At 27.1% G+C, this 24841-nt stretch overlaps 1 protein-coding gene across 6 annotated transcripts in view; it reads left to right on the top strand.

Moving 5' to 3' along the window:
• Positions 1-24841, top strand: part of LOC107452541 (dachshund homolog 1-like) — a 194668-nt gene that overhangs the window by 2260 nt on the left and 167567 nt on the right. For 4 of the 6 annotated variants that reach the window (XM_043042701.2, XM_043042704.2, XM_043042703.2 and 1 more), the window contains 1 exon segment: positions 22907-22984. The exons of the other annotated variants lie outside the window; for them this stretch is intronic. In XM_043042701.2, coding sequence (XP_042898635.1) covers positions 22907-22984 — 78 coding nt within the window. 6 annotated transcript variants of the gene reach the window in all.

Here is a 24841-nt window from a genome sequence, read left to right as displayed (position 1 = left end):
ATGCAAAATAAGTATTTTTAAAAAATATTTTAATTAAATTTTTAAATAAGTTTTTTCTAAATTGAGGAAAAGTGCATACTTATAATTAGATACATTTCAAAGCTCACCTTTTAGTCAAGTTTTTGAAAAATTTTACAAAAAATTGAAATTTTTTACAGTATATGAATGGGGCTTTATGTGTTAAGAATCATGGAAAGATGAATCAAATAGGCTTAGATTTTAGAAAGAAGCACATCTATGGAAAAAAAGTTATTATAAAGTTATTTATTAAAGTTGTCGAAATCAGAGTATAGTGAAGATCAAAAATCGCTTTCAATAAAATGCGAGTTAATTATTTTAAAATTAGACAAAAAAAATTTTTATACATCCATTTAAAGAAGATATACGTTTTTGTTACTTTTATCAAAACGATAATAAACACTTTAATCTGTGTAAAAGTTAAAACACTTTTTATGTGTTACGTTAATACTACTTTTTGTTCCTCAGTTTCTTACAAGTGCATGCTTAATTTTCACTAGAAAATTATATAATTATAGTTAAGTTTCAAGGCACTTTAATTAAATAGCTTGTTTTTAAATTTGTTAGAAAAAATAGTTATCAAAAATAATTATTATTAATAAAAGGAATTTCTTAATTTTACAGACAGTCTTATGCAATTAATTTGCTAAAAAAATGTTACAAGCCATATTATTGTTTAATATCCATAGTTTTACTGAATGAAATTTGAAAAAAAAAGAACTGATTGTTGTTTTAAAATTTGTTGACTTTTTTTTTTTATATAGATATATAAAATAACGCAAGATTAAGAAATAGAAACTGCGGTTAACTGAAAAAAAAAAGGAAGTCGATGACGGTTCGATTTGGTCCCTTAAACGCTATGTAAATTATGATTAGAAGAAAAAATTACTTATAAAACAGATTACACAAATTAGATTAATTCATAGTTGAGTCTACTCATAGATGATAAATTTTTATTAAGACGAAAGTAATTGGAAGTTATTTATGATGAGAAACACCATCTGCCAATAAACAGAACAAGAAACATCTTGAACAAATAAATCATTTGAACATTTTGATGGGTCAAAAGTAAGGTTTTCCAGAGTTATAATTTGAAATGTTTCATTTTTATTAATATTCTATCATGTTATTTTTTTTTTCAAAATTGAATAGTTATACATTGCAAAAAACATATGTTTTATGGAAAGTTAATAAAAATACGAAAACAAAGTTTCTACATATTGGAAAAATATTATCTAACTTTTTACTAATACTTTTTAATGCTTTTTTGGAACTAATTAAAAATAAAAAAAAACTTTACCTTCGAGAACTGTGATGAAATTGCTCCTTTGAAAAAACACTTAACTGTACTTCACTGCAAAAAAAAAAATATTTTTTTACCACAAAACTGATTTGACGTAGATTACTTTATATAAGCATTATATCCCAAGTTAAAATTATTATTAAATAAACGCTTAGTGAGAAAATTTTGGAATAAGGTCTCTGTTCTCAATGAACTTTGTAATTACATACATATTTATAAATGATTCATAAAAATGACAAATTTCGGAATTATAAATTGTTTTCTAGCAGTATTTTGTAATCTATTTGAAAAAAGAAATTTTTTTTACGTATTTCTTATTTACTCTTTTCTTGCGTCTGATACAATAGGTGAACCAGAATAGCTTCAACATGCTAAGCGCCGTAAAGAAAGGGTTAAGAATGGATTTTAATACTTTGATATTATGGAAAAATGACTCAAATTTTTTGTTTAAAATGTCAACAAAAAAAAAGGCTTACTTTAAGGTAAAAATTCCTCCTATGTTTCAAAGCAGAATTAATTTGATACGGAATTTTAGGCTAATACAGAAAGGAATTAATTGATAAGAGTTATTTAATAAAGAATTTGATAAGAACGAAAGAAATTTGCCGAGAAATATGACGATTAAAAGTATTAAGATTAAAGATTGACGATTAAAAGTAGAGTATTTTAAAAGTAAAGCTTGAGAAAGATGGCGAGTAAAAAAATTACAAGCGTAAATCAGAAAAAGTAACTCTCTTTTATTTCTCAGACAAAAACCTAACATATTTAAGCATTTATCAGAATGAATAATTTGAAAATCAAATACATTCAACATTTGATTGCATAAATTGGTTAATCTCAAACAGCTGAAATTTTTTTCTAATACTATTAAAAAAATAGAAGTCGACAAGCCACTAATAATGACCAGATAAAGAGAAATATTGTCAAGTTCAATCAAACAGTTTGAGAATGCTCGATTTGTTAAAATTGGAACTGTAAGAAGACAGATGTGCTATAATTTTTTCCTTAAAATTGGATTCCATATACGTTTAAGAAATTTCAAAGTTCCGAAATTCATGGGAGGAAAAAGTAATCATGAAGTATAGTAAAATCAAGTTGTAACATTTTGTGATTGTTGGCATAAAAAAAGTCAGAAGAAAAGTTTAAAAAGAAAAAAAGTAGGAATTTCGTATGATATTTCCTTAGGAAGTTTTGGTACTTTCATATTAAAACTAATAAAGAAATTACAAATAAGAGTACAGAGCTTCAAAAGTAACGAAGTGCAAGTAAAAGTACGTACGCCATTACTTTTGGTTTGTACAGGTAATAAAAGCGAAAGAACTACGAAGTAACGCGTTAAAGTAGTTGAAACTCACAGTTTCGAAAACAAATTGCTTAAAAAAAATTTTAAAAAAATTAATTTTTTTTATGTGAAAATATTTGTATACAAACTATTATCCTGATAAGATTATCTCAGTTTTTTTTTTCCTTAATAACTCTCCCTATTAGCTAATTTTTAAATTTGCTTTTAGCTGATAATTTTGCTTCTTAGCTTTAGTTTTTAATCTAATTCGCTTTCAATCAAGTCATAAATAAATTTCCTTAATGCGACATTAATTTTAAAAGTATTAGACCTTTTTTTTATTTACCATAAAATATTAACACATAAAAGTTGTCAGAAAATTTTTGTTAAATGAGCATTGGCGTTTTTGTTTCTTTGGTTAATATAAGGATATTTGAAAGTTCGTTCAGAAAATGAACTATTTTTTTAATGCATTTTGTAAAATAAACAATATTTTACTTTAAAAGTTAAAGTAAAAGACAAAAGTTCTATTCTAAAGTTTAAAAATTAAATTTATTTTAAGAGATTTTTAGGATTTTGGTATTTGAATGAAAATAATATCAATTCAGTTACGATTTCAAAATATTCTCCCTTCCTTATTTTTTTACAATATTCTTTATTTTAGCTAAAACGCTATACCACTTTCATATTATCTTTTGCTTGTAAGTAAGCAAGAAAAGCTGATATTAAATTTATTACAGTATTTTAATGAATCACGTTCGGAATGTTTCGAATTCAAAACAGATTAATTCTAAAAAACATAGGACTTGATGTAACAATATTGATAATACAAAATTATAAATTAAGATACAAAATTTGTTTGAGCTCAAAAATGCTTTAAAATTCTTTTACAAAGCTCCAAAGCTCCTTCGTTTGCTCACTTTTTTGGGATTAAATAATGATGGTATAATTTTGCATTAAGCAAATTGACTTAGAAGGTGAATTAATTTATCCTTAGTTATCTTAATTTTTATTAAACAAAATGAATAAGTTTTGGTTATTAATTTCGATTAAACAGAATGAAACTAAAATTGGTTATGTGTAGAAGCGAAAAAGGATATAATTAAAATAAAACATTAGTTAAAAAAACAGTTGAGAACTATTTAATTTGTTAATAAGTTAACATTAGAAAGCGAAATGTTCATAGTACTTTGGACTATTTAATTTTAATAAAAACCCATTTTAATGTAATATAAGTTGAAAACTTTTAAAGAGTTGTTTCCATATGAAAATAGACTTGAGATGAACTAAGACATCACTTTTACTACGTTAAACACATTGAAATAACTAGTATTATCAAAGTAGCCTCTTATTTAGTCTACATTTTATGTCTGTGAATTTTATTTGAATAAATTTGGGCATCTGCTTTTATTTTTCTAAACTTCTGTTTCATTTTAAAATGAAGATTTATGTTATCCGCTTCGACGCTGTTTTATATCTGCTGGTCTGAAATCAGCTAACGTGACTGTTTTGTTTTTCTGATTGCTACTTGTTATCTCTAAATCAAAACTTTTTTTTTCTCTAATGAATTTCAAGGACGACGAGCTATCTCAGATTCATACTTTTGAGCTATACATTAATTAGAATTGACAGTGATAGAGGAAAAGTAGATTAGTGTTATAATTATAGGTTTCATTTTAATTCTTAGTGCATCGGTTTCCACTAGATATGCATTTCATTTTAATGAATATAGTAATACTTTCTGATGATATCTTTCTTATTTCAAGGTGTTCTAGAATTTTTGCTTTCATTTCAGCAAATATACTTGAATATTATTTCTTTGTCCCTAAATTAATTGATTGATATTAATCACATTTACTGAATAATTAATCCGTTAGAAGTAAGATTATTTATGATAAAATTTGCTGCAGTAAAACATTTTAATAAAATATTTTTTGCTTCATTTTTTATTAACTATTCCTTCAATTATATTAACTTAACTGGATATGTCGATTAAAATTGTTTTGAATTTTTAAATATTTATTAAATCTATCTTAAACTCCTATTTTTATATTAATATTATTATATGTTTAGTAATAATATTTTCAAAATGCAATTAACGATAAGTTTTAAGTTTTCTATAGCTTTTCATTAATTTTTATTTAACTTTAAAATCTTGCTTTCATTTGTAAGGAATAGTTTATTTTGGTAAATTAAATACATAAAATAAAACGAATTTGATAAAATATTATTTAGTGAACTAAAGTTATGTTATATATTTCATGATAGTTACTGTAAGTGTTAATTTTACTTTAGAAGTTTAGTATTATTATTATTATTAAAGCTTAAGTGATAATATTAAACGTTAAGTATTGTTTTGAACTTTCTTAATAAAGCATAAAAATTCCGCTTAAATTCTTATTTCCAAACATTATAGTTCAATAACAACATATAACATAAGTTCTCTTGTTGTAAGGACTTCAGTCACACTCATTCAATAACTAATTGTAATTTTTTTAAAAATAAAATGGAATCAGTGATAATTTGGTATTATTAGTTCTTATGAGAACTTATTAACTAAATTCTTTGTAAAATTAAAAATACTTTACAATTTAGGACTATGAAAACCATTGTATTTTGTTGAGTACTTAGAGGTGAAAGAAGCGGTCTTTGAGAAAACAAACTTACAAAGTCATCGGAGATTTAAAAATAAATAAATAAAAAAACTTTAAAAACACGTCAGCCTGAAAAATTCAGTCGTGTGAATGTGTTTCTTGAAATGTAATGCTTGTAATATAAATAGGTCTATAGTGTTGAATTATATCTTCTTTTTTTTAAAAAATTTTATCAATAGTTTTATTATATAAAACAATAATATGTGTTAAGATGCATGTATTCAAGTATTATTTTGAACAAGAAATCAAAAATAATTTAGTTAACTCCGATTCAACTGGCTTGATTCTTTCTATTAAAACGTTTTAAGATAAAGTCTAATTTAGCCAGTATTATCAAAATGCTAGATTAAGAATAATTTTGTCTTTTGCAAAATTGTGTTATACAAATTATCAAAAATTATTAGTTTTTCTTTGTTTAGTTATCTTGCTAAAATAAAAATAGAATATTATTGCTCCTATATATTTTCCCCTCCAGTCATGCTGGCTGCACATAATAATTTGTTTTATTTGTAGAGTAACATTCTACGAGATACTAAGTAACTTTTTATTTTATTTTAAAAACTGTAAAACTTGAACTCTTCTTCAAATCTTTATAGTTTATGAATTCAAAAAGCTTGAACTTTTTATCAAATGAAACTTACGATGCTACATTTTAAACATTTTATATCAGGTGATACATATTAAATAGTGATACACCTTAAATCATTTTCAATTCTTTTTAAATTTTTTAAAACCTTATTCAAGTAATTAAAAAAAAACATTTCTTAAAGAGCCCGATTTTAAGCATCCAGAGAGCGTTTATGAAGCAATATTTTTTATTTCAAATAAAACTTACTATGATACATTTTAAATCAGGCAACATCTTCCAAACTATAACTCCATAAAGCAATTCCGGCAGTAAAAAGTTAATCCGGAATGGAATCAGAATAGCGTAAGAATTACGTTTCCCAAAAGCTCCCATCCAAATTCGATTGTTCCAATTGCTGCAGATATCGAAAAGGGACAAAAGAACATAAAAAGTGAAAAAGAAAACACCCCTTTCATCTCATTCTCATCTAAATCAAATCCAACCCTTTCCCTGAGTCAAGGGATGAGGGAAGATAAGGTCTCCCTCCCTCTTCTTACGCACAGAATTGTTAAGAACTCTGGAATTGGTAAAATTGAAAGAACAGTGCAAATGAAAGAAAGGATTGACATTGGGCATTGCAGTGAAAATAGATAAAAGGATAAAACCAATGACTCATTGCGGTGAGTTTTGCCCCCTTTTTTTTATAACCCTGAGATATTATTATTATTTTTTTAAACGCAAAATGTTTGGGGAAGGGTTGCTTGAATTCGGGGTGAGCTGAAAATGAGGAGTAATCAGATAGCCAGAGTCGACAAATGGGTACGGTTGCACTGATGTCTCTTTTTTTTTTTTCGCTAGGGATAAATGGAAAATAAAACCCGTGAAATATTTTTTTGATAGAATGCGTTACTATTTTTTTGTATGATTAGTTGTTAAAATAATAAGTAAATTTTTGTAAATGACTGACTTGTCAGAAGATTAAGTAGAATCAAGTTTGAATATTATGTTACAAAACATCCTGTAGATAAAACCTAACTAAATTCGATGGTTATTGTTATGGTTAAAATGTTTTCAAAAAGATTAAAAGGTCTTTTCATTTGATTAAATGTTAGTTGTTTAGAGAATACGTGGTTTAAAAGTTATCACTATCATAAACATGCACTCGAAATTCAACCGGATCAAATTCCTCGGCGTTAATTTTAATAATAATAAAAATAAAAAAAACTTACATTATCTCAGAAGATTTTTGTAAAATCTTTTGCTTAATTGCATGGTACTCAGAGATTAAGTAAAGAATTATTAGAAGTTTAGTGAATATGTAAAAGTAGAGTGAAACACCATTATAAAAATACTCACAAACTATATCGAACTAAATTTAATGGTTACAACTGTTAAATCTTTCAACTAATATGTTATTGCAAAACATTTTTATGACCAGAAATAATTTCTTTCGTTTTTTATTGGATTGGATTCAATTTGTTTAGATATAGCTAAGGTCAGGATTAAATATTATTGGAGAAATATGTTAGATCAAAATTAGATTAAATTAAATTCTCCCGACCGAATTTTTTATTTTAATTCACATTTAAAACTTTTATTAAATTAAATTTTAAATAAAAGTGGAGAAACAACTTTCTATTGTATTAAAAAAGGAATTAATTAATAAGAGTTATTTAATAAGGGATTTGATAAGGATTTTTTTTTAAAAGTAAGAACTAAAAATATGACGATTAAAACTAAGTATTTATGTAAAGCTTGTGAAAAGTGACGAATAAAAAATAATTATAATCGTAAATCAGAAAAAGTAACTATCTTTTATTGCTCAGAGAGAAACCTAACGTATATAAGCATTCATAAAAAATAAAAAAAAGAATTTGAAAATTAATTACATTCAGCATCTTAATTCATAAATTGTTTGAACTCAAACAGCTTAATTTATTTTTACAATATAATTACAATAAGCAACTTATTATAATTTCAATTTAGAAGAGCAATTTTTTTTCGTAATACTCTTCACATTTTAATAATTCTAATTTTACAACTATCTATATAAAAACAATAAATTTAGTTTTTATAATTGCTCTTTTAAAACATTCAAAAAAATATTTAATATTAAGAAGTATTTTGTTTCTATTTTACATCATGATCAAAAACTTTTAGATTTATCGATAGTATACAAAATTTAGCTTTTGTTATCGATATTATTCTAAATTTAGAGAGCTATTTCAAAATAAGTAAATTTTATTTAACTTATTTATAATTATTATTATGTTTTTTTCTTTCAAATGAAAAATTAGCTCTGAATAAAGATAAATTGGTCTTAACGCTTTCGAATAACCTTATTTAAGTGAACAAGTGTGTATTTTAATTTACCAACGTTGATACAATAAATTATTACAATAGTTAAGTTTTTGAAATTGCGTGCATTTCATCAGTTATTAATCGGCGTTTTTAACTATACATTAAAAACTAATTCAATAAAAGATTTAAAAAACTGAGTAACTTTCAATACATATTAAAAACCTTTCAAGAAAATTATAAACGTTATGACATTTAACGTTTTTGATAATTTAATGCTAAGTATTTCCTTTTTCAATTTTGCAAAGATAAATTATGGAAATGTATATCAACAATATAAATGTAGATTGAAAGAAAAAGAAAAAGCTTTACGTGATTTTTTTTTTTTTTTCCAATGGGTGATTGAAAAATCTCAGTTGTTTGAATATTAAACATTGATTACTCTAAAATATACTGAATCAAATAATAAAAACTAATTAATATTAATACCTAATATTATTTAAACATTCACAATATACATGCGATTTTTCTGTTCTACTGCAGTGGGATTTAACTATCAGTTGAGTTTCAACCTTGAAATTACAGTTCTTCTTATATACGAGGTCCCATATTATCCCCCACTTTTTCACGCTAGGATTGAATGAAAAGATGTCGTAGGTGTGCGTCGGGGGAAAAGGGTTGAAAATATGATAGAGGGGGAATAAAGGAAGAACATACTAGACACAATAGAGCGAAGAAAAGGGTTTTAGACGGAGAGGGGTTTTCCACCTAATCGCCATGAAACAGACCAATCCCCCTTTTCGGAAACACAATTCCGATGGCTACTCCCGTGGCCTACCTTTGGGATGCGGTGGAGGACAAGTGGCTCAACGTTGGCAGATTAGTGAAAATATTTTAAACTTTCGTTTCAAGTGTTATATAATCATGTAACACTTGACTATGGTAGAAAAACTACATAATTTTTGTAGTTTATTATAACTATTTTATTATAAATGTAGTTAAATACAAAAAAAATTTTTTTTTTTTTAAATGTAGTGATTGCAAACTACTTTGAAATTTAGCAAGTGCTTCACTACTTTAAGGCGACTATCTTTGCTGAAGAACTTAACTTATATCCGAGTTCAAAATAGTTTTGAATAAGAAATTGGTTTACTTTAAATATAAGGGAATAAATTAAGAAATATTTGTTCATGTTTATATGAGCCGGCTTGTTATTTCAAAACACATATTTCTTTTTTTTGGCTTTGTTCATTTGGCTTTCAACTTTTTATGTCTTTTCCAACAGCGAATATTTAATTTAAGGATGCGAAATTATCATATACCAGTAAAATTTTTATTGTTTAATGCTCAATTATTCCTCGAAGAAATTAAGCACACCGAATATAAATAATATCAATGTTTTACGAGTGTGAGTTCATCCTTTAAATAACATCAATGTTTCAAGAGTGTGCATTCGCATATGAAAGTGTGACCAAAGTTATTAATTATATAATTTTCGTAATGGCAAGTTTAAAAAAGTTATACGTGGTTTCAAATACATGATTTCAGTTTAAGCTCACGGAGTCATTTTCATAGTATCTTTTGACGAACCCGCAAAGATTTCTACCCTTCATATTCGAAAAAATTAGTAAAGTTAGAATCATGTTTCTCTTCCAAATTAATGTCAAAAGTAGTTGCCAAGAATCACTACAAACTACTGCTTTTTTTTTTTCATTTTCTTTTATCGCACTCTCACTGCATTGCTTTTTTAAAAAAAGTAGCAGACTGCACTACGAACTGCGAAAAAAAGTGGTGACTGCAGTAGTTTCTCTACTTGTAGTTCGTTACTTCCGACCACTGCTCTTGACTCTTAAATAGCAAATTATAAAATAATTTTTGTTTCTTCTGTCGAAGTAAATTCTTAATTATCTGTTCTATTTCTACTTTAGACTATTTTAATTCTTTCCTTTAAATAATAGGATGTATCAGTGGTCGGGAGTAGTGCGCTGCAAGTAGCGAAACTACTGTAGTCGCTACTTTTTTTTTGAAGTTTGTAGTCTACTTTTTTAAAAAAAGTAGTGCAGTTTGAAGTGTGTTACTAAAAATAGTAGTTTGTAGCGATTTCTAGCTACTACTTTTAATGTTTAATAAAGGAATAAAGTTCAAACGCAAAATATTTTTTGAATTTGGTTGGTGCAAATCCCTCGCTGGTCCGTCAACGCACGCAATGAGATTACTTCTGTGGCAAAGCATTAATAAAATCTACGTCTGATGATCCAGAGCAGCNCTAAGAAATTAAGTACATCGAAAATACTTTCCCTTCTTTTTAAATAACATCAATGTTTCACGAGTGTGAGTTCATCCTTTAAGTAACATCAATGTTTTAAGAGCGTGCATTCGCATATGAAAGTGTGACCAAAGTAATTAATTATCGATTTTTCGTAATGGCAATTTTAAAAGAAGTTATACGTGATTTCAAATACAAGATTTCTGTTTAAGCTCGGCTACTGCCACAAGATCATTTTCATTATATCGGACTCGCGGCGATTTCTACCTTTCATATTCGAAGAATTAGTAAAGTGAGAACCATGTTTCTTTTCAAAGTTAATGTCAAAAGTTGTTGCCAAGAATCGCTACAAAATACTTTTTTTTCCCCCTTCAATTTTTTTATTACTCACCGCATTACTCACTTTTTTAAAAAGTAGCACACTACACTACAAACTACGAAAAGAAAGGTCGTGACTACTGTAGTTTCGCTACTTGTAGTTCGCTTCTTCCGACCTCTGCTCTTGACTCTTAAATAGCAAATTATAAAATAATTTTTTTNAAAACTAAAAAAAATTTTTTTTTTTTTTTTTTTTGTGGAAGTAAATTCTCAATTATCTGTTCTATTTCTACTTTAGACAATTTTAATTCTTTGCTTTAAATAATCGGATATATCAGTAGTCGGGAGTAGTGCGCTGCAAGTAGCGAGACTACTGTAGTTGCTACTTTTTTTCGAAGTTAGTAGTGTAGTGCCCTACTTTTTAAAAAAAGTAGTGCAGTTTGAAGTGTGTTTCTAAAAATAGTAGTTTGTAGCGATTTCCAGCCACTACTTTTAATGTTTAGTAAAGGAATAAAGTTCGAACTCAAAATATTTTTTGAATTTGATTGGTGCAAATCTTTCGCTGGTCCGTCAGCACGCAATGAGATTACTTCTGTGGCAAAGCGTTAATAAAATCTACGTCTGATGATCCAGAGCAGCACGTTTCTTACTTAATTTTTTTTGTATTTTGGTTAGCAGCAGTTATTTTTTTCATATTATTAAGTTATTTTATTCATTTCTTTCAATATCCTTACAAAACTTATAAACAAAGGAATCACTGAAAATCGAACCATTAAGATTGAGTCCTAGAACGTAAAGATCCGTTCATTAGATATAAAGTTTATTTTGCGCACTGTACTTTATTTCTTGGAGAATATAAAAAAGCATAGATCACTTAAATCTCAAATATTTGATAATTTCCTATTATTTCTTAAATATGATATTCATTGTCAAAAAGAGAGATAAATTTTGAAAGTTAAAAGAACAAATTCGTGAAAAGTGATTTAGAATAACAAACTATATCATGTAAACATGAGTTAACATTTTTTTTAACTTCTCTTACTTAACTAAGCCAACTTTTATTCAAAACCATTTTGAACATTATTGTAAATTATGTTTACCAGCAAAGTGTGTCTTCTAAAAGTAGCGAAGTAGTCACTACATTTCGAAAGTAGTTTGTGGTTGTAGTTAACTGCAATTGTAATAAAGTAGTGTTGTAGTTAACTACAGAGAAAATGTAGTTTTTCCAACCACTGGTATCCCTCGACCTGTAACCACTGGTATCCCTCGTTTCATTATGTTATTTATCAATATACATTTTACATAATTGTGACTATTGATTTGCATCCCCATTTTTCTATTAACTAAGCGAAATTAAACTTAAAGGAAGAAACATCTTTATGGGGCTGATGAATGTATTAGCAACATGCTGAATTAATTTGATATTTAATTCCGGAATTTTTCATACAAGTATCATACATTTGTTTTTATTTTATTGGATAGTAAGTCAGAGTCTGTAAATTTTTATTCAGTAAAATGTTCGTTAGAAACCCATATTATAAATACTTATGCTACGCATTCGTAGTTTAACCTGATTTTATGAATATCAAAAATAAAGTGCGTAATCCTATTTAAAGTAAAACATCATTAAAAAATAACTTAACTAATTTCTTTCCTTTAAGAGAAATTCTGAGTTTGCCGAGCTTTTGTTTCTTCAAATGCGAGTGTGTTCTAGGTTACGTTTGGTAATAAATGAAAATATAAACATATTCTTATTGCATTTTATTTGGAATGTTCCACTATTCTAACAATTATGAATATCAAGTTTGCAGACTTTAAATGAATATAACTCAATTCCTAAAAGAGTGAAAAACCAAATAGTTCTAATAAAAATATCTCTTGGTTCTATTTTCACTTACTCTAAATTTCAGAACTTTTCAGATATTTAAAACTTTTTAAACAGTTAAAAATTGCCTTTCACGAACGCAACATAATAATGTTACGTCCGTAAAACACAGTTTTTAATTTATAGAAAATTTTCAAACTTAATGAAAGACATGGTAAATCGAAGTAAATGTAAAGGGCATCAAAAATTACTTTTAAAAAATTATTAGAACTTCCAACTGAGTTACATGCTTTTAAACCCGGCCAACATAACATTCCTAAGTGGTTAAATTACCCTTTAATAACTTTTAAACACAGTTCATTAAAAGCATATAGAAAATCAAGTATTTTCTACATTTTTTAATGAAAATACTTTTTGGAAGAAAGGGCAAGAAAATTTAATCAGGGAGTTTAGCAAAGAACAGTTTTTTCGGTTTATATACGGTTGTAAAGGATAATTTTTACGTTTTTTGTACGGTTTATATGGGATACATATTATTGTCTAAAATAAGAGGCGCAATTTTTATTCCTCCGCCTTTGAAAGTTAAAACCAATTCCTTTTTTTCTATGTAGTGAAGATATTTAAAATCATGCTGCAAACTTTTTACTAATTGCGTATTTCAAAAATACAGAGACAAATTGGTTAAGCGGAAAAAAATATCTGAATAACTTTCGATTTAATAAACAGATTTTAATATATTAACATATAATCTGTATAGTTAAAAGGACAGTACTTTATTCTAATTAATTAGTGCAGGAGATGTTTTAATCACACGTAGAAATGCACTTTTTTTGAACAAATAGCAATTGTTTCTGAACAAACAAGCAATGAGGGATACGTCCATGCTAAGTTTTCTGAGACAATGTGCATTAATTACCAACACAGTAATTATTAGAACGTTTATCCATTCAATTACATTGATTTTTAAAAATAACTTATTTGCACGCATTATTTAAGAAACGTGATTTATGATTTTAACAATGAATAATTTTGAAGAAAAAACTTATGCTTTAATACGTTTTAAGTGCTCAAGATTTAAATTATAAAGAGCGGATGACTTATATCACTGTTCAGCATCTGAAATTCGAAAAGAAGTAGATATGGCATTCTTTCATTGGAATGTTCCAGTGACTCATTTCGAGAACAAAGAATAAATGGGGTGGGTGGGTGAAATTACCGTCTCTGAAAGAGTTTTATGTTTTTGTCTATGTCGGGAGCCGTGTAAAACCGAGTTAGAAGTTTCCTACTTCAGTACTTTATTCGGAGTGAGGGGTGTACCATCCCTTAATCTTAATGCAATTTTAAAACCATTCTTCCTTTGGTCTATAGGAGCTTCTGTATTCGTGTGAAATTCATAATAAAGGAGGTAGCTTTAGGGAATAGGTGTTTATTAGGCTTGAAACATTTCAAATCCGTGATTATTGAGTGTTAATAAATAAGCAATAAAAAGTAAGTCAAATTAAAAAGTAATATCAATAATTTGTTAATGAATTTAAAATTATTAACTATTTTCCATAATATAATTAAACGCGTCGGGGGAAAAAAACCATATAAAAATTTATTGTACATATAAAGAACTTTAAGCTATGCTTTTTGCAAGGGTTGCATTTTTACACTGTTTCTCAATATTTTTTTATAAGCACTTTAGAAATTACGGAACTAGCTCTAGATGACAGTTCAACGATTATCATCATTATCGATATGACAACTCGGAGTGGGACTTGGCCTTCTTTAGGTCACTTGTTCATATCCTTCACCATATAACACAATATAAAGGAATATTTTATTTCTTACTTGCTAATCATGGTGTTTTTTCCAAAAATATTGCTCTTTTGGAAAACTTTAAAAAAGAGTTTTATCGTAACATTGTCCCACGCATTTCATGTGTTAAAAATAACATATACTTTCAACCAATAATTTAGTTTTTTTTTAATTCACACGTTTATTTTTCATTTACATATTTTTTTTTTAAATTACCTTACTGGCCAAAAAAGTGATTTGTATTTGGCTGTTTACTCAATTTGATATATTTTTGCATTTTAGATTGGGTTTAACTTATAATCCTTTTATTATAACCTTTATTAGTTAAAAGTTATAAGCCTAACTTTTAATATTACATACTTCGCAGTAAAAAAAAAATTCTTCAAAAATAGGCTACTATCTTACATAATATTATTAAAAAACAGAAATATTTTTGATACTTGAAACGATTAATTAGCTTTCAATAACAATTTTTTAAGTTTTTAGGAGAAAATATTTCATTTTCTTCGACAGCCTAAACTCCCTTATTTAAAATATAACTTCACCTCTGATAAATACACTTCATTTGTATATCCTTTTTTTTATGCGTCGACTAGAGCTATAAATATGCATAGGGAAAAAGAGAAAAAGTTCCCCTACTCTTTTAACATTCGAATTATAATTTTCAGATGAGAGTACCAACTAATGCATACAAATCAAACATTTCACATTAATCGTGGAAAAATTTGTTTTCTGGCTATCTTTCCCCTCTTTAACCGAAAAGAAAAGAAAAAAAAGGAATAATGAAATTCCTTTTTTTCATTCTTTTTCAACTGAAATCAATCAAATGGATAATCAAACCTACAAAACCGAAAATAAAGTGGACTTAAAGAAAAAAACGAGAAAGACTCATCGCTCTTTCGAAAAAGAACTTTAAAAAAAAGCAACAATCTGAAGAACAAATGTAAATTCATTTGCGTATTTAGTGAACGATGCTTTTAAATGATAAGAAAAACTGGCGGAGGGTGGCGTGGGTGTGCATCTAAGCTGGAAAGGGGGGATGCTAAAATTCAGGCTTTTAGAATCGGAATAATAAAAAAAACACACAAATAGAGTTGGAAAAGATTAAAAAATGAAAAAAAATGGCGCAAGGTTGAACGTGTAAAGCGATATGGCGGTCATGACGAATGGGGGTGTGTGTAAATGTGTGTGTGTATTTTTTTTTGTCTTAAGTGTGCACATAGAAGAAGAAAAGTAAAGCGCTTGGCTGAGCGGTAAGAAAACAAAAGACGAACCTTAAGTAGAAAATTTCATTATTTTATAGAACTGTCAGAGGAGACTAAGCTTGAGCAAATACAGAAGATGTGCTTCGAATACAAACGAACGTAATTAATATTGATTAACGTATTTCTTGCACACTACGGTACCGCATTTTCAAGCTTCGCTAGAGTTTCGGGGGTGGACGAGGGGGATGAAAGAAGGTGTGGGGGAGATCAAGAAAATGAGTTAAGAAAAACAGAAATAATCAGATGACAAAAGCAGGGGTGAAGTGAGAAGTGCGATTCCAAAGTACTCGGAGAAATGGTGTAAAAGAAAGCTCTTAAATTTCAAGTTTTTCTTTAGATTTGTTGGCGAATGAAATAATAAATAAAAGGTGACAAAAAAAGAATAAATCCAAAATTTTTAAAATCATATTTTTTGTGGAAAAAATATTTAATCAAATTTTTTCTGCCAAGTAAAATCAAAATAACTGGATAATTTAGATTTTGACTTATATTAGAAGTAATTTAATGACGTAATGCAATTAATAATGTGCTGTTGATAAATCAAAAAAGTATGGTAAATGGTGTTGGATATGGAGGAAATGCATAAACAAACGATTTAACAAACGTAGAAGATTTCGTTCTTCCCCTCCTTTGTAATTCTAATTACGTTCGTTCCTTTGCACCATATATATATATATATANATATATATATGGTTATATTCGGTGTCCATTATAAGCCACATAAATGTGAATTAGCCGTTAATCAACAGTGGGAAATTAAAATAAGTAAATTATGTCCCCAAATTTTTCGAAAATCAAGTATAATTCTTTTAGAGTATTTTGAAACCAATATTTTTTTTAACGCACTTAGATTTTTTTAAAGGTAATATATTACTATTAAGAATTAGGATCCCTTTTTCCAGTGATCTAAATGAAACGAAAAATTATTTAAAATCAATTACCCAGAAAATTTCTGTATGTGGTATTCGGGTCCTGTTTCTTAAATATATATGGCTTTGTACACATTATTGAAAACTTAAACAAAATTTCAAACTCGTCTAGCATTTTTCTAATTTTTCTAATATGTTTTTTTCTACTAAGTGCAAAAATATTAATAGAACTATTGTTGTTTAATGCAAGTGTACGCCAACATTCATTATAAGCATGAAAAATATTATGTTGATTTATAAAAGCAATGATTAATGCAATGATACCACTATTTTGAAAGAATCGAGTTGTTTAATGGAATTTTGAAAACTCAATTTCTTTTCAGTTTTAATGAACAAGTATAAGAGGATAAGTTTAAAATTAAAATAAAAATTAAAGGTAGAACTATTATTTTTACGAATCACATTTAAATATAAAATCAGGACCAATTTAAGTTAGCTTTAACTCTTTTTATACCACTTTTCCATTGAAAGATAATTCGAAAACAACCCGGAATTTCATTCCCAGCGACCAATTAAACTGTAATAGAAAAGCATTACGATTTTCTTTCTTTTTTCCCCGCCAGCTTTACACCTGCTTTTTCTTTTAATTGTGGCTGATAGAATTAAAAATGGAATAAACAGATTACTGAAGTAAAAGAAAAATGTCTTGTTAAACATAATTGTAATCTGAGTTTGCGTAACTTTTTATAGTAATAGTTGAAGAAGTATTCCGAATTATTGAATAGATCTAGCAATCATTTGTTTTTTTTAATGAAGAATTAAATGTGTTTGAGAAAAATGTCAAAACTTGTTCTCATTTAATTCTAATTATTTTAAGATTTCATAGGAAAAGATTTTTACTGTAAAAAATGCAATTGTTTGCTTTTACTTTCAGCAAAAATGTAAGACAATTATTTATTATAGTTAGATTCAACTTATTTTGTTCCTTTTTTCTTCCTTTATTTTTTTTCTTACATTAAATTATATAGAAACATTACATTTTTCAATACATTTTCATTTTACTTACTTTTGTTTTCGTACAGTAATACAGAAATCCCCTAAATGAGCAACAATGATGAAATACTGATCATTTTTTTAAATAAATTATTATTAAAAATGAAAATATTGGGAATGTGATATTCTTTGAAAGTATTTTTAATTAAAAAAAAATTGCGAAATTATCTTTTTTCTCCGACTTGCATTCTTTTTTTTTTTTGTTTTTTTTCAAAAAAACTTTTTTGGTATAAATTTTTTTTTGGGAGTGCAGTTTTTTTTGTTCCTGAATGAATTTTAATTTTTTTTCAAAACCTGCTCTTAACTCCAATCGAATAGCTCTTTTAAATTTTCTAATAATCAATGCGAGCTTTACAACTTACCCAATCATGGCCAAGCACCTAGCCCCCTTTTTAGGGCTCTATCTTTCAACGGCTATTGTAAGAAAGCCGCGTAATTTTAACCCTAATCAAAGGACGTGTGCAGTGCCAGAGCTGGAAGAAAATGTAGACTATGGCGAAATTATGGGCTATGCATAAGGAAATTTTTTAACGACAACCTTTATGGTTTATAAATACTGGTTTCAACCTTTATGGTGTTTGGTAACTCATTTCAATTCCAGGGAATGCACCAAGTTGTAGAAGGATTTAATATCGAAATTTGACTATGAACATGGAAAATTTCTAAAGATAACCTTTCGAGCTTACCAATACTTCAATTTTTGGTAACTCATTACAATTTCAATTGCGTTCCTTTATTTCGTTTCCGCTGCCAGGAACTGGACTTCTGACCTCCTTTCACTTAGTACCCAAGACACAGCATTGATGGAACTTCGAGCATTTACTCCAAAAATCGCGATTAAAATTACCGAAGAGCAGGAAATAGTTTGTTTCCTGTAGCAGATGGGAAACATTTTTACGGTTAAATTATCTGTTTATGAAACAAAACTTTTCCTACAAACCAAACAGTGACTTGCAAACCTCACTCGTCAAGGATCGTGACGTCATTAATTAGTCTGGGATGCTGATTAGCCAAAAACAGCGGGAATATTTGAGTACAACTGTTTAATCGTTTGAGGAGGTCGCGGCGATGACAAATGGATTTATGAGAGGGTGTTCGAAGAGGGCATTCCGGAAGCTCTTTTCCCGATTTGGAATTCAAAAGTAAATATGGATTTTACTTCTCTTTTGTATTTAGAGAAGAACGATTTGTATTTTGAAGTACAGCTTCATAACGGAAATAAACTCCCGAATCTGAATTAAGATAAAGATTGCAATTAGTTGTATACAATTCATTGCAAGGTGTTTATTATTTTCATTTTGTGTTATTTTAATTTTGGCCTTGAAATTCGTGGTGTCATTCATTTTTCTTTGACAGTACTGTGGAAAACTTTAAAAATCTTTTTCTAAAATAGTTTAACTCATAAATATTAGTATATTTTAGAAGAATTAATATATAGCTCCGTATAGGATTCTTTTCTCTATTTTAGAGTTTAAAACTTAGTTAAAAATCTTGTAAGAATTTATTTTTTAATATTGTAACGCATATAAATTGTTCTAAAGAATCAAATTATATTTTTTTCATAACTTTTAAAAGATAAATTTTGAAAAAAATATTACATCACGTATTTCTCCAATTTTAAGTCTATAGAATTCAAAAGTAAAGATGGATTTTACTACCATAAACGAATCTGAAAGAAGAAAAATTAAGATAAAGATTACAATTAGTTGTATACAATTCACCGTAAGGTGTTTATCATTTTCATTTTCTGTTATTTTCATTTTGGCCTTGATGTAATTTTCTTTCTACATGTTTTTTTCATTTTGGCCTAGAATTTCATGGTGTCATTCATTTTTCATTTGAGAGTACTGTTGGAAGCTTGAAAAGTCTCTTTTTTTTCAATAAATAGTCTCACACATAAATATATTTATATATTTTAAAGGAATTAATATGGCTCCAATTTATCAACAAGCCAACGGATTACTATAGTATATAAAAAAATTTTTTTCTCTACATTAGAATCAAATTTTAGTTAAAAATCTTATGAGCACCTTTTTTTAATATTGAAACGTATAAAAATTTTTCCTAAAAATCAAATTAGTATTTTTTAAAAGTTAGATTTTGATAAAAATACTACATCACATATGACTCCTATTTTAAGTCCATATGATATTAAAGACGTAATTAATTTACAAGCTCATATCACTAATTTCTATACAAAAAATTTATTTAGCAAATTAACATTTGTTAATTTCTTATAACTCTTTGTCGACTAAATGTTTTTATTAATTTCTAAATATAAACTGTTAAGAAAACTTTCAAAAAAAAATTATAAAAAAAAGTTTCTTTTTTCATGAAAGGTCTTTTTTTTATGAAAAAAAAGTTATTAGTATAATAAATGATATTTTTGTTATTTGAAAATAATGAAGTGAATGCAGGTGTGACTTTTCTTTGTAGTAAACGCATTATGCTTTATAGAAAACAGTTTGAAAGTGGTTGTGAATACAAATAAAATAATTGTAGTTTACAACAAATACAAAATTATCACATGCTAAGACAAGGGGAGGCAACGGAAGATGGATGGATTCTTTTTCTTCATTGTTCCCTTCTTTTTAGCAGGGAAAAAAGTACTTATGTGCTTCCATAGTCTTTTGACTGAAAAAATTTCGTGACGGGTCGACTTGAAAAAAGAGCTGCAATAGAAAAGAAAATAAGTTTATTGGTTTTCTTCAGAAATATTGGATCAAGCCAGGACAAGTTTGTTAATTAAGGCATTCGGATTGTGTTTAAAAATGATGATATTAGATTGCCAAATAATACCACGCCCGTTAATGCTATATAAAACTGAGATTTACTAATAATTAAACGAATAATAGAAATTAAAAGCGATTGCAAGTCGTGTCGGAAAGTGTAGTTCATATTTTTATAGGGCTCCTGTTACAGTAATTGTAGCAGCTTAAAATAATATCACCTTTCATATTTTGCTATTAAGCAATTGCTTTGAGTTGCTTATGGTATACTTATACACTTAACCATAAATAATCAATATTTTTAATGGTTGGTATGATTTAGGAAGTAGGTGGTACAAATTATGCAACCAGTTTCAAAATTTAAAACTTGCAAAAACAATTATGCAAAAATATTATTATTAAAAAAATAAAATAAAATTACTATTAGCTAAATAACTGTATTCAATTTTAAAACTTTTCAAATGTAGTTATCAGTAATTTCTCTCTGATAAAAATTTAATTGTGAAAAGTGTTAAAATTTAAGCAACTTTACACTATTGTTGACAATTTCAGAATCTAGCCTTTTAAATATGTCGCCACCATTTTATAATACATTTGACTAATTAGAAAACACTACAGTATTTCTATTCAGACTAGTATTGTTTTGCTTATTTTAATCAGTTTGCATTTTTAATGCTGATCTAAAAACATGCGAAAAATCACTCAACCAGCCTGATTTTACTTCTGCTTATTGTAAAAGAGGCTTGTCCACTGTCCGCTTTTTATTTCAGTCTAGTAAGTCACTACTTCATACGAAATTATATTTTCATTTCTTATTTGTGGACATTTCGACTTATTTTATATGCATAAAGTTATAACTTTAGATTTTAAAATTTATTAAAATCAACAGATGTATTAAGTGGGTAATTCATCCTGCCTTGAAAATAACAAAAGAGTTTTGTTAAGATTTTTTTCAAAGCAGTAAAGTTAAAATAAATGCTTGTTATAAAAGGTTGTTATTATTTTTTATGTTTTATCTCTATTTATGCGAAATTTTTATTATTTTTCTCAAATAATTTTGAAGAAAATGAACAATTTATCTAAGATTTTATTTTTCATAATTTACCTCGCTGATAATTTGGTAGTATTGACTAAAAGTAATTATTTGAAACATACAATAATTTTAAAAACTTTGAAGACTGTTTTCATTTTTATTAAAGCGATAAAGTATATCAGAATTAAAAAAAAAAGATAAAAAAAATTAGAAAAGAAAAGAAAGTGTATGTCTAGTAAGCCAGCGCATGAGCTTCTACGCATGTGCACTGTGCGTTGTGATCTAGATTTTTTGGCATGGAAATCGTTTGTTTTCTCTTCAAGTCTGATCTTTATAGATAAATATAATAATATGCATTTTTGAATAGAATGTATGATGGAATGTTTTGTGAATGGCTGCTTCAAGTTCTTTCCACCGCCTCATTTAATTGAACATGAAATACGCAATAAGAAAAATCATATTTAATGGAATCTATATTATACACCTAATCAAAATTGCTTTCTGGAATATTTGAACAATGTTGCTTTTATGACAACTACTGAGATATGTTTAAATTAACACTGTATTAGAACTATTGGAAAGTTCTAAAATGTAACATATTAAAAATTGTAAACGTAATAAATTAAATATACAAAGTTTTGCGCGATGAAACGTAATTACTGGTCACAATCATAATTAATCATAAATTACTAGCCATTAAATTTAGTGATCTTGAACTATAATATTATTACCACGAACCATAATATTGTTAAAAGTGATGCAATCTTAATAAGGTGTTAACAGGAATTATGTTTGGTTCATGTTGAATTATATAATCGTATAATCAAATCAAGTTTTGTTCGATAGTATCGAACAACTTGACGCAACGTTAAGCAGTCGATTTGCACGATAATGTGTGGTGTGATTGCGATTGAGCACATATAAAAATTCCTGTTTGTTAAAAGCTTGCTTATAACAGTTTAATTACGCTAATGAACTTCTGAAATTACGAGGCATTTTGTAATGCTAATGACTTAAATTTAAATGATATCAATACTAATAGCTTAACCCATATTTTGAATCACTGTAGTAACTAATAGTAATTAATTATCAAATTTAAGACTTACCATTCGCAGAGTTAACTCTGTACTCCCGAAAATCTGCTAATTACTCATGATTAATTAAGCGATTTAATGGCATATGATATTTCATTATTACACTCTAATAAAAATCAAGGTTCAACGATGGTATCATGAAAATAAAATTGTTATTATGAACTCTAATGCAATGCATACTAGCTGCTATCTTATTAAAGGATTAGATTGAGCCATGTTTTTGTTCAAACTTCAACCTAAAATCGAGTTATTAAGTTTTAGGATTCTTCACCCTATGAAGGCTGTAGCAAATTCGATACAGCTCAACATGCACCAGAATGTCTGACAATGTGTAGATAGTCACTTTATTATTATCGTTGATGAGGATGGGAAGAACTTAAACTAGCATTTGTTTGCATGTAGTATTTTTAATTTTTGATTTTTATTTTGTTTCTCTGTTTATGTGAAAACTTTTTATGATTTTGTTTGTGTTATTTGCCTGCTGCTTCACTGATCTGCTGCTTTCCGTTTTCTTTCTTTTTTCTACTGTAGGCGATGTTTTAGTGCTGGCCGAGACATCCCGCATCATGAGCTGGCAGCCACATCATCAATATACGGTCCCATTGACAAGTAGGTCTTACATACATTAGATTATAATACGTAGTTTCTTGCTTGTAGTTATTTTATTAGACGTAGTGAGGCTTATGTTTCGCTTTCACTGAGCTATAGTATTCGTTAATAATTGACTATAGTATACATATTGTTATTTTACTTTTTAAAAAAACTTTATTTGTAGAAAATGCTTTTAAGTTATGGCTTATTTCCATTCTACTTAAAAATTAAAAAAGAATAATGAAGAACACTTTGATGCTATTAAAATTAATATACATGTTTAAAAAATTTTATGTTGTATTAAGTACCCCCGTTCTCCTGCACCACACAGAGAAAATTCTGGTAAAATTACTGTACTGTATGACAATCGGATTTCCGATTTAAAAAAAATAATAACTCTAATACTGATCATGAAAAACAAAATAGACTGCATTTAAACCATTCATTTGGTAGTTTTTCCATTCCTATGGTAACAATTTACCGGAAAGTCTGCTTTTCAAACTTATTACCACATATTTAGTAAAAAAACTGAAAAATAAAGGTAATTAAATAAATGGTTTTTATGCTCTGCTTTAGGATATCATGAAAAATTTCTAAATTTTACCACATTTACCTCATTTTATAAAACTATATTTAATTGATAATTTTACTGAAATCATTACCACAGCGCTTCGGTAAAAATTACCAAGCTTCTTGACATTGCCAACAAGATACATTTTACTATTTTTGTTCATTTTGAGCATAATATTTTTCAGTGCACACTCCAACGATTACTACGCAATCAATTTTATTTTGATTCGTGCACTGATTTTACATCAGAATAACAAAGCATTAAATTAAAATATCACATTTTTTTTATTATATTGACATATATTTCGTTAAACAGGTTAAGCGTCCAATTTATTGGAATCAAAATTTATACCTGATCAAATTCCTCGGTTACCATTGCATCTTCTTCCCAGAATTTCTATTTTAAATCGGTATTTAAGCTTTGTTTACTATAAAAAATTGTTAAACGTTTTTCGCTATACAAAGATTAGTGCAAAAAGTCAATTCCTAATAATATTTTATTATTTTTTGTTCATTATTTTATTTACATATCTTGACTTAGCACAATTTTACGCAAAACTTATAATGAAAGTAAATATAATTTATTTACCGTTTAATAATTTTGAAACTATTAATAAGTTAGATACTGATTAAAATGTGTTTTTATATTAACTGCGTATAATAAGGCAACATCATACGGCTGCTTTATAAAAAAGAAACATCGCTTTTAGCCTTAATTAGAATAACAATAAAAATCATAAATGAATACGAGTAATATCAGAAAATACTAAGCATAAAAACAATACTTCTATATATAAATATTTTATATTTTTAATGAATAAATGCCTTTGAACTAGGGATATTTTAGAGGTAAATAATACCTTTATGAATTTTATTAATTTTATTCAAATGACAAACCAAATAAATCTGAATCTTATTGTGAGAAAGCTGAATCATATCATGTAGTTTATTTACTCAGTGGAAAAACAAGAACCGGTAATCAGTTTTGCCTTATTTTTATGTATATAGGAATGTATTTATAAAAAATATAAGCATTTAGTGGAAAATACAAGAACTTTTTTATGACAGTTTAAGACAAATGTTTTTATCAAATAGAATAAAAACAAATACTAAAACTAAACATAAAATTTCAGTAAACAGTAAATAATAGGATCGAGTAATAGTAGAATGATAAAAAAATGGATCGGACTGAATCCTTTTGCATAGTAAATTCAACTTCAGAAGGATTATCTGTTTCATAATTATTCACGGTGAGCGATAATTCATACAATAATATAAACACATTTGTCAATTTTCCTTAAAAAT

The sequence above is a fragment of the Parasteatoda tepidariorum genome, chromosome 4, assembly GCF_043381705.1.
Source record: "Parasteatoda tepidariorum isolate YZ-2023 chromosome 4, CAS_Ptep_4.0, whole genome shotgun sequence".
Classification (NCBI taxonomy): Eukaryota; Metazoa; Arthropoda; class Arachnida; order Araneae; family Theridiidae; genus Parasteatoda; species Parasteatoda tepidariorum.
This window is presented reverse-complemented; position numbering and strand designations above follow the sequence as displayed.